At 47.0% G+C, this 11,025-nt stretch overlaps 3 protein-coding genes across 3 annotated transcripts; 2 read left to right on the forward strand and 1 right to left on the reverse strand.

Moving 5' to 3' along the window:
* Nucleotides 1-186: 186 nt before the first annotated feature.
* On the reverse strand, nucleotides 187-3,326 carry AOL_s00079g289 (uncharacterized protein; the record flags this gene model as incomplete). Its single annotated transcript, XM_011124164.1, has 4 exons — nucleotides 187-900; nucleotides 957-1,037; nucleotides 1,091-2,718; nucleotides 2,807-3,326. 4 exons carry the CDS (start codon nucleotides 3,324-3,326, stop codon nucleotides 187-189), a joined length of 2,943 nt encoding a protein of 980 aa, XP_011122466.1.
* Nucleotides 3,327-6,755: 3,429 nt separating this feature from the next.
* AOL_s00079g290 (uncharacterized protein) lies at nucleotides 6,756-7,288 on the forward strand (the record flags this gene model as incomplete). Its single annotated transcript, XM_011124165.1, has 3 exons — nucleotides 6,756-6,955; nucleotides 7,028-7,123; nucleotides 7,192-7,288. 3 exons carry the CDS (start codon nucleotides 6,756-6,758, stop codon nucleotides 7,286-7,288), a joined length of 393 nt encoding a protein of 130 aa, XP_011122467.1.
* Nucleotides 7,289-9,081: 1,793 nt separating this feature from the next.
* On the forward strand, nucleotides 9,082-10,425 carry AOL_s00079g291 (uncharacterized protein; the record flags this gene model as incomplete). Its single annotated transcript, XM_011124166.1, has 5 exons — nucleotides 9,082-9,196; nucleotides 9,310-9,382; nucleotides 9,460-9,767; nucleotides 9,856-10,178; nucleotides 10,300-10,425. 5 exons carry the CDS (start codon nucleotides 9,082-9,084, stop codon nucleotides 10,423-10,425), a joined length of 945 nt encoding a protein of 314 aa, XP_011122468.1.
* Between the last annotated feature and the right edge of the window lie 600 nt (nucleotides 10,426-11,025).

The following is an 11,025-nucleotide window of genomic DNA, read 5'->3' on the forward strand; positions in this document are numbered from 1 at the left end:
AAACAAAAAGATTTTGAGTAATACGCGGTGTAATAAAATGGTGCTGTTATTCATCCGATCGTGGGGACGAATTCTCAGCTGGAATGTGATGTGTCGAATAATATATTAACACAGGAGACAACAAAGGCGTAAGGCATTCCGAACACTCAGGCGCTCGGTACATCGTAGAGTCGTAGGATAAGATGGCTATGCCGTAGTTTGGACAGCCGGATTGGAAACAGGCCGGGGGGACGGCGACCTGCTCTTAGGGATGGAACGAGCTCTTTTGCGCGGCTGTTTCTCATCGGCAATGGATACCGGTTCTTCATCTTCATCCCGCTTGTGTCTTGGGGAACGGGATTCAGATACCGGAGTAGAACCAGTCGGGGAGGCCGGAAGCGGAGTAACAGGAGGTGGAGAGCCAGGGGGCGGTGGAGGCGGTTGCGCACTACTAAGCACGATCGTCTCGTTAAAGCGACCGCGCTTCGGCGAGCCTGCTCCGTTGGCGATGATCTCGTCATCTTCACTGTCGGAACGTTTCCTCTTTGGCGAAAGGGGCCCTGTGTTGGGGCTAGGCTCAAGGGATGGCTCGTCATCTTTGGCGGCCAGAGTCTCATCGACGTCAACGGCTGCCTCAGCGTCGAATTCAGCGTCGGGGTCGAATCCAGGATATTCGGACGCAATTTCTTTATCGGCGTCCAATTCAGTGGCGTCCTTATCAGCCCCGCCCTCTAGCTTGGATCCCTTAGCGGCGGCCTCTTTAGCCTTCTTAGCTATGTAGTGTGCCTTCATTTTCTTCCACAGGGAGCGCATGTAGTCCTGCGTGAACTTTCGAATCTGCCTATGTTTCTCACTACTGAGTTCGATAGGCGTCTTAAGCCCTGTCTTCTTCATATCTTTCCGAGCACATAGGCGTGTAATCTAGATTTTCGCATCAGCAACTGTTTACAGCATCAAACGGGAACTATTTGACCTACCTCCTCATTCCGCTTTTTAATCTCAGCTTTCCCCATCTTCGGGAGGAAGATGGCTGTCGTCTCTTTGACAATAGTATAATACTAAGACTCCATTAGCCGAAATTCCCTAAGAAGGGACAAACCGCCTCACTTACCGCAAATTTGACGCGCCTCTCATGATGGAGGAGCTTTTTGGCTCTCTCCTCCTCCGACTCAACGGGTTCCTCCGGAGTAGGTGGCTGTTGCTGTTGCTGTTGGGCAGCTGCTATTCTCATTAACCTCCGTTCTTCCGTCTCTCTGACAACCTCATCCTCAATAGATTGGATAATGCCGGTGACCCTGGGATCCTTTTTCTGCACAATTGGAGCTCGGGCGGATGGCGTTGGGGGAGTATTCTTGCCCGGGTGGTCCCATTGGGTTGCATTGGTGATCGTATTGTGATAGTATGTCTTGCCGTTCGGGTTCTTGTACACCTTCCACTCAGGCGGCAGAGGAACATTCGGAATTCGAGGTCCCTTTGGCGCATCCTTCGGGAATGACCGTGGTTTCGGGATGAACTGGGGTTTGGAGTTTCTCGGTCCTGTAGGAATGTTGACAGGTTTCTCCTGCTCTGGTGGCGATCGAGATCGCGACCTACTACGTCGGCGATTTCGTCTTTCAAATTCAGGGTTAGGCGAATCATTCGAATCCTTTTGTCGTCGTGGGATTCTGTAACCCATCTCCAAAGCACCCCATGACTCTGCCAATTCCGCCGCAAGTTCCTTAACCTTCGGGTGTGACGATGATTCCGCGAGTTCTTTGACCGTGCCCTCAATCTTGGATGAGCTAATCTTGTTCTTCGTGATTCGTGGCCATTTGTGCATGATTTGCAAGATCGGAAGGACAACTTCTGTGACAGTTCTCCAGTCTCCTAGAAGTTTGTTGAAGATCTTGTAACCGTGCATTTCGAGTACCCTCGGCAGGACCTTCGGGTCCTGAGCAGCTTCAATACGATCGAGTAACTTAACCACGATCCATTGTTTGCTCGCTTGCATGAGGGTACCCATGACCTTGGGGACACCATCATGGGATAGCTCCCTGATCTTCGCCTTGTAGATGTAATCTCCATCGTCATTCCTCTTCTTTTTCTGTGCTTTTCGAGAAGTAGCCGTGAGCCAGGCGTCGTCGTCGTCAAGACCGAGCGCCTCGAGGTATAGCGTTGGAAGCTTAGTGGATGCTTCTGTCTGTGTTTTCCCACCAATGTACCCAATGCAATTCGGCTCTCCGCAGAAGCACTTCTGGGGGTCGGCACCATACCGGTCAACGTTGTAATCAAATGTCAATTCCTCGCCAGCCTCGATCTTGACCTTCGCAAAGATACCCATTCGGAGCTTCCCGCCAACAACCCATTTCTCGACCATGGAGTTCGGGTTACACGAGTGATTGCAAAACCTGGCCAAGCATCCTCTCTTCGTCGCATCAATGTATTCGCCGACTTTAATGCTCATAAAGTAGAAATGTTTGATATCTTCCTTTCCGTACAGTTCCCGACGTTTACGAAATTGAGATTCGCCGATGACTTCGCCGACATATTCGTAGATAAAGGTCCCGGGTTCCATGGAAGTATTGGCCCGGAGGCCATACCCCTTCATTTCCGTTTGGATGACCGAGACGTTGGCATATTCTCTTTTCTGGAAACGCTGGTTCTGACATTGACCGCCGCAGTTAGAGTCTCCGTCAACACATTCCACAAATGTCTCGGCGTTGATGCAGTTTTGCGAACAAGCATGGTTCACGCCATCATCTGGTAAGGAGAAATCATCGTCAGCACTATGGTCACGCCTAGCCAGTCGCAACAGAGGTAGAAAGCTTTGAAAAGATCTCGGACTTACCATATTCAGGACGACAATCGCAGGACATTAATTCTTCTTCCTGTCCCGAGTCAGCTAGCGACTTTGGCTGATAGGTACAGTACTCCATCAACTGGAATTTAGCCTGGGCCTCCTCCGTTTTGTCAGGGAGGTCGTTGTATAGCACAATATGCCGTGCTTTCTTCGGTTTCCTACCACCGCGTGTCGGCGGCTGAGGTGTGCTAGATGACTCGGATCGCTCCATCTTTAATCCTTCCGAGTTGTCGGGAACATCGGGTTTGGCGTCTCGGGGAGACGAAGGGTTAGTAGAAGGAGGAACCTCCTGTGGTGACGGATTGGAGAGAGGCGATGAGGATTCCTCCATCTTGAAGCCGTTTGAGGTGCTCTCACCATTATCTTCTGTCTGTGTGGGTGTAGGTGTGAGTGTGGAGGAAGATGGAGGAGGAGGCGATTCTCCTTTCTTTAGAATAGTGTGAGGTTGGGAGGTGGTTATGGGGATGGAAGCCGAGCCACTCGGCAGGACGACCTCCGTAGAGGTCATTATGGGGATAGAGATGTACGTATTCGTATTGGGGAGAGCAAAGTGGTGAGAGAAGAAAGAATAAGTTCGTTACGTGACGAGTCCACGATAAGGAACAGAGCAACAATGCGATGGGAGAATCAGGATAAAGATATCTAAAGCAAAGTCTCAAGAGAGGAGACACTATCAATGGGGAGGTGATTGAAGGGTGTCGAAAGCAGCAGCAGACTCTGGTAGCGCGTTAAATCTGATGGTGTCTGATGTCGATGATGGTTCTAGTTTTGTTTGTAGCGGTGATGATGATGATGGTGATGATGGTGATGGGAGGTAAGATGTAAAGGTAGTGGTTGTTTGTTTGTTTGGAGCAGATGGGAGGTGGAGGAAAAGTCGTGGGAAGAGTCGTTGCTGGATTTAAAATTTTTTGTGCGGTGTGTTTAGGCGTGGGTGGGTGGGCGAGAAGCGTGAGAAGTGAGATGAAAGAGGGAGAGTAGCAGACGTTAGGGGAGGTTGTTCACTAGACCAAATCCCCGGGAGAATCCATTCATTGCAACACGAAACCAAAGATTTAGAGCAAAATATTGGCATCCACCTCTTCAGAAGCTCTCCGTCTAGCAGATGGGCCTATTGTGATAATCGAGTGGAGGTTGGATACGATGGTAGTGGACGTGCACGGCGGATAAGTTTTTCGCGGGAAACGAAGGGCAGGGGGAAAGGCTGAAGAGAGTGTGCGAGACTTTTTTTAGGGTGAGATAAATATCCCCCAAGGTTAACCAGAATAACGACGATGTCCTCACCAGAGATTCAGAATTGAAGCAAGAGAAAAAGAAGAGGCGAGGGAACCAAAAGATAAATTATAAGAGAACGGAAAGAGAGATAGTAAGAGTAGCGAATGCCGCACAATTAAGAAGAAAAATCCACACCAGGAGGGCGAAACCTCGAAATCAGTCGACGAGTCTCTCTTTCCCTCTCCCTCACTCTGTCTCTCTCCCTCTCTCGATGGAGAGACAGATGGACTAAAGGATGGATGGATGGACGGACAGTGGAAGAATAAGAGGCTACAAAGAGCGATCAAGTTCTCTACCAGCAATCGGCTATAGCACACCCTTTTTACTCTGTTTCTTTCTGTCTGTGCTTTGGTTCGATTGATAATAGTATTTATCTCCAGATAAAGGATCGATCCTGAGGGTGGGGACCCTTCCGAGACCAGACCAGACCAGAACCAAGACTGAACGAGACTTTTTTTTTTCTAGACGCGATTTCAAAATATTCAAAGATAGCGAGCGGGGAGAAGCAAGCAGCCGGCCTTTTGGCAGGTCTGTTTTTGCTCGGAATGGGGTTTAGAAAAACAACTGAACTGCGCCGAAACTCTTTTGTTAGCCACCCGAACGAGCACAAGAAAGCAGAACAAACATGTTCCTCCCCCCTAACAATCAAATCGAATCGAATCAACTAACCTCAACCGGACCCGTTCTCAACCAGAATGAAGCTCAAGTCCCTAATGGTGACGAGCTGATCCTCCTTCTCCTCCTATTTTTCTCCGTTACGAGGACCTGTATGGAGGTTGACGATGTCAGCGGAGAGCCTGTGTATGTGAGTATGATGTGGTGGGTGTGGTGGTTGGTTCGAAGGGAAGAGCAAAAAAAACGAAATGTTCGTTCGAATGGGAAATCGAATCTCGCGCGGGCTTTCGCTTCAACTTTTTTGCCCACGATTAATGCCAAGCCCCCGGCTGGCAGATCCCTTGCCTGACCGACCTGCAGCACAACACCTCGTCTTTTGTCCTGTCTTTGTGCCCCCAATATCTGTCGACTTGGCTGGTTGATTACATGATATCAATAAAACCACCACGGTCGGTCATCTAAGATTTTATAAAGAATGAATGAAAGAATATATATTGAATAATCTGTAGGATATAATACAATAGATCAACAAGAGATTCATCATCAAGATACTGTCAGATAAAAAGGTCGGTTAGTCTTTGAGAGCGGGGTGCAGAGAGCATACGGATGGTCTCCTTCTCCTCATCCTACCCCAGCGCCAATAGGATAGATATCGATACGATATAACAGCTGTCCGCGCCCTCGGTCTATGACTTAGGTGACTTTCGGTCCAGATGAATCTCTTGATTTTTGTCCTTTCAAATATCCTTCGCACCAAGACCAAGTATCGACAGCAATAAAGCCAGTGTCATACTAGACACACAACGTAGTTTCGGTTGAACAGGTGGTAGGCGTATGTATATGTACGTGAACGTGAACGTGAATGCGAACGTGAATGTTAAATACATCGCTATCGTATTAGATTCCCGCGCAAGTGTCCGAGTATTCAACTGTCGAATCATCGGCTTGGAATAGCCCCGGTCGCCAAACACTTCGAAGATGGCTTGAGTGGCCTAGAAACAAGGCCGTTTCTAGCTGGTGTTAAGGACCTAGTTGAAAACCCGAGGTGAAGAGTATAAGGCATCCCGTATGCGACAAAAAGGACCTATACAGTTCCAAGCTGCTGGCCCAGACGGGCTCACGGGGAGCTATACCCATCGGTCGGCAACTGAGTAGCAGCCGTGCTAGCCGGTAAAGTGGTTGCCCAGCGGTTCAACGCTCAAGGATGGGTGATGCCGAACGATATAATATGCACATATGCACCGGGAACAGCCGTATTACTACAGCTGTCGTATAAGGGTAACATAATTGTGAGTAGCAGCAGCTCATCGCATCGGTAGCAACAAGGGCCCTTCCGCGGTCGGTGGGTCGGTCATGCTCTAGTAGCAGTAACTATCATAGTGAAGCAGAACGTAACTACGGAAGAACTTCCGACCTAAAGGTTTAGTAGTCAGTAACCAATAAACAATATATTAACTTCCGAAAGATAGTGTAGTAAAATATAAAAAAGAAAGAGCCGAGGCATCTCCGTTAAGGTGTGGATCCTTGACGACATAGAGAGATTATGTATGAGGAAAGATGATGTATGTCAAGTAGTATGTAGGTACAGAACAGGACCAGTCAGTCCCACCTCCGAAAAAAGAACAGAAGGGAAAGAAAGTCGTTGAGGGTTGCCCTGCCAACGATCCCCCAGCCAGCCAACCAACACCCACCACACTCACTGTGTATACACATCCTCAACCCAGCTTCCCTAGATACTGAATCATCTACCAGGTAGCTACAAGGCAGCTCCCTGCTTCCCTGTCCGTGTTGGTTTGGAAACCGTCTAACTTTTTTTTCTTTCTCTCTTTCTCTTGTTGACACTGTCATTTTGTCTTCTCATCCAACGGAGAAATATCATTTATAAGCTCGTCTTCCATCTTCATCCTCACTCCACGCTCCACATCCAATCAATCAATCTCCATCTCAATATCCTACGATACCATACTTGAACAATACATTACAATACAATACAATACCATTTCAAACAAAGGCAGTCCATTCAGAGAAATAAAAAATAAAAAATTACAAGATGTCTACACCACTTTCTGAAATCCCAGCAGACACAAACATGTCATCATCTATGGATATCGACGAACCATCCACATTCATCCCAAGCACATCAGAGGCATCTCCTCTAGCTGTTGTCGAACCTCTCCACCAGCTAGCAGGAACACCGGCAGATAACCTTGAAGCCCAACGAAAGCTGCTCCAGCAGAAGCTAGCTGACCAGTATGTTCCTTCTTTGTTGTGATAAAAAATATATATATTCAAAAGAAGGATTGGCTAATTTAGTGTCTGTAGTGCGGCCAATGCCGAAAAATTCTCTTCGCCAACTGATAACATGATGAGTCCTTGCTCGCAGAAGCTGGCTGCTCAGAAGAAGAAGCAGTTTGGAAAGTACGTTCCTTTTCACGCTCCTTAAGTAACCTCTATGTGACACGAAATGCTAACAGTTGGTACTACAGAACCAAGCCTACGCTGCTCAAGTCTGCATTCGCCCAGGTCGCTGGTCAGGAGAATAGAATTCCCAAGAAGCGAACCGACGATGACTCTCCATTTTAAGTCATTTCCTCCGCCAACAAAAACAAGAACGATTACCACCTCTTCTGCGATGATATAACCTTCCGGGCGAAGGACTATCTCTTTCTCAGTATCTTCTTTTTTTTCTTTCTTTTTTTCTCAGGACTCTAGGGAACGGGGAAAGGGGCATCAACCGGCTGGGTTTATTTCTTACTAATTGTCTCTTTTTACTGTTATTCGTGTGTCGTCTTTGTCTTTTTGTTTTTTTAGGAGTCAACGGGGAAACGAAAAATTGATATGGCACGATAAGGAAATGATAATATTTTAAACTTCAAATTGTTTCCTTTTTTTATATGTTCTTCACCGTTGCTTCTCCTTCCTTTCGTCTGTTACTTTATAATTTAGATACCCATTTAATTATGACCATGACCATGACCATGACCATGACCAGCAGTTTCCCTTTTCTCTTCCTCCCGTTCACTTTATAAAATTCGACATGAACCTATTTGAGCTAGATCAACTCGATCGATTATCCATCCCTAGACCGGTTGGAGTACCTAAGTGATATATATTACGAGATATCGACCACTGTCCGTCTATTCATATGGGCCAGTCAGAACCCGGCCAAACCCACTCCCCGGGTTCCGTCCGATCTTTCCATCCACTGCCGCCAATCACGAGACAGAATCTTTTAACTAGTGCTACTGCTTCAAGTAACTTACATGACAAACAGTTGAGCTCAACACTTAGCTTGCCACGATACAGGTACTATGTATGTGATATGAGAAGATATAATATGATAGATTAATAGCCGCGGCTTCGAGCTCCCCCGAATGGTGAAGAAAGTTAATAAACGGGCGCACGAGCAGTACTAGCTATTGTATGTAGGTGCCCGACATCGCTGCGACCCGGCAATCGACGGCTAAGACCCTGTGTGAGTCCAAATCTTTTTGTTCGAGTTCCAAAAGAAAAGAAACTTCTAGGCAAACATTCCCCGTCGGGTGGCTCGAGTTAGCACTGCTTAGCGTTAGGTAATACAAGACCCCGCCATGCCATGGTGGGGTGGTTTTTTTTTTCTGGACTAATGCGCCATTGGTCCAATATAGCATCGGCCCTCATCGAGTAAAAAAAAAAAATTATTACTATGGGAGCTTATACATGGGGGGCGGGTAGATGCGACGTTCGAGAAGGGGGGAAAAAACTAGTAGATAACGGTACTTGACTATAAGAAGGAGGGATCCTTCACTATTATCCAGATTTTGAATTTATAATATATAGTACTAGATTGCGGAACCGGATGTATTGCTGAGTCACAGTGGATTCCCCGGATTTTATAGATATCGATTGACTTATTGATTGATTGATTGCATCGATTGATTGATAGATCGAGGGGCAATATTAATAGGCTATCTCGGAGTATAAAAATATCTTAACTTCACGACCAGTCCTTTTCATCCCTCATCCACCGCACTCACTCACTCACGACCACCCCACGAACATCAACCACCAATCTAACCTCCTGTAATTATAACCCCCCCCTTCTAGCTCCCTCCTCCAATTGGCATCTCCATCTGCATGCTCCTCTGCTGCTGGATAGCGGTGGCGTGATCGATTCCATCCCAATCTTTTCTTCCTTCTTTCTTTTCTTGCCTTCCATTCATCCTTTTTTTCTTCGCTCTCAAAAACTCTGCAACGTCCAGCTAAGCTAACAACCTTCTCGAAGGAAAGAATAAAAACTCTATCCTTTCTTCCTACCACCCACCACCAACCCACCTACCACCTACCATCTACCAACTCTCTCGTACATCATCACTTCATCAAAACCTTCAATCACAATGGCCACCGAACTTCCAGTCGAGACCCACGTCTCTCTCAACGGCGCCAATGGCTCCACTGCTCAAGATGCGACCTCCTTCGCCAACAAGGATGCTCTCGCTCGTATGCTGAAAGGTAAGGTCCCCTCTATCCTCTACCAGCCCCTCTCCACCGTCATCTGCATCTAAACCACCATCTTCTTCATAATCACCTCCCCTACTGCCATGGAATAACTAACAGTCTCCCAGGCGGTGTCATCATGGACGTCACAACCGAAGAGCAAGCTCGCATCGCCGAAGAAGCCGGTGCCTCGGCCGTCATGTACGTCCCTACCCTCCCAAATGAAAATTTAAACACCAATACCGTTCTTATCAAGGAAAAACCTAACATCTTCATAGGGCATTGGAACGTATCCCAGCCGATATTCGTATCGAGGGCGGTGTCTCCCGTATGTCTGACCCAGGGATGATCAAGCGTATCAAAGCAGCCGTCACAATCCCAGTCATGGCCAAGGCTCGTATTGGTCACTTTGTCGAATGTCAAATCCTCGATGCCATTGGAATTGATTTCATCGACGAGTCCGAGGTCTTGACCCCAGCAGACAATGTCCACCATGTCACCAAACATGGCTACAAGGCTCCATTCGTCTGTGGATGCAGAAATCTTGGTGAGGCTTTAAGAAGAATCAGCGAGGGTGCTGCTATGAGTATGTTTCAATTCCTCCTACTTTTTACCCAATAGAAGCAAAGAGGCTAGATTTGGGGAAGGTGTGACGTACTAACGGAGTAAAATAGTCCGTACCAAAGGTGAAGCCGGAACCGGCGACGTCGTCGAAGCGGTAAAGCACATGCGCACTCTCAATTCCGAGATCAAGAAGGCCCAGAACCTTTCGGACGAAGAACTCTACGTCATGGCCAAGGAAATCGGAGCTCCCTATGACCTCCTCAAGAAAACCGCCCAGCTTGGTCGTCTTCCAGTCGTCAACTTCGCAGCTGGAGGTGTCGCTACCCCAGCCGACGCTGCTTTGATGATGCAGCTAGGCTGTGATGGTGTCTTTGTTGGAAGTGGTATCTTCAGAAGTGGAGACCCAGCAAAGAGGGCTAAGGCTATTGTTCAGGTAAGATGATTTGGAGATGATTGTTCATTTTTTTTTACTCTCTACTCGTTTCCTTTTAAATAAGGGATTTGATTTTGGGAGGGAAATTATATGGAGCGTTTACTGATTGAGCGTGTGATAGGCTGTTACGCACTACAACAACCCGCAGATTCTAGCTGAAGTCTCTGAGGGCCTTGGAGAAGCCATGGTCGGTGTTTCCGTCTCATCCCTTCCGGAATCCCAGAAGCTTCAAGGTCGTGGGTGGTAAAGAAGCCAGCATTTCTAACAAAAAAATCCGAATAATGATAATGAAAAAGTGAAAGAAAGAAAGAGAAGGAAGATAAAAAAGAAATGCATCTAGGTGGAAAGGAATGGAGGATTCTGTAGCTTTCTGGGCATAACCAGGCGCCTTTTTTTCTTCTCGTTTTCTTTTTTTTTTCTTTCAGTTCTTAGAGTGGATATAAGGGCTTTCTATACTAGGCTACTAGCTTCCACACATGTGGTCTGAATTCTTCTTCTTTTATGTATTTTAATAATACAGATTCACATTCAACATTCAACATCTTTCTTCCCTCCTTCTCTTCCTTCACTTCCTCCCTCGTAGATGCATCTTCCTCCCCCCTTCACCCCTACTCTATAAACTAACCTCTACAGGCTATGAGCCGTAACATTTTCCGAAATACCAATTTTTATGTAAGATTTCGAAGTCAAGCATCCGAAATGCCACCAAGACGAACTTTTATATACCCACCATCCTCTAAGACTGCTGAATACACAATAATGAATCTAGCAACGAAGAAAGCGACTTAGATGAAGATTTCGTTATCGAACACATCTCTACGGACCACCTATAGCCATATAGTGGAAA

This window comes from Orbilia oligospora (assembly GCF_000225545.1).
Source record: "Orbilia oligospora ATCC 24927 unplaced genomic scaffold scaffold00079, whole genome shotgun sequence".
NCBI lineage: Eukaryota > Fungi > Ascomycota > Orbiliomycetes > Orbiliales > Orbiliaceae > Orbilia > Orbilia oligospora.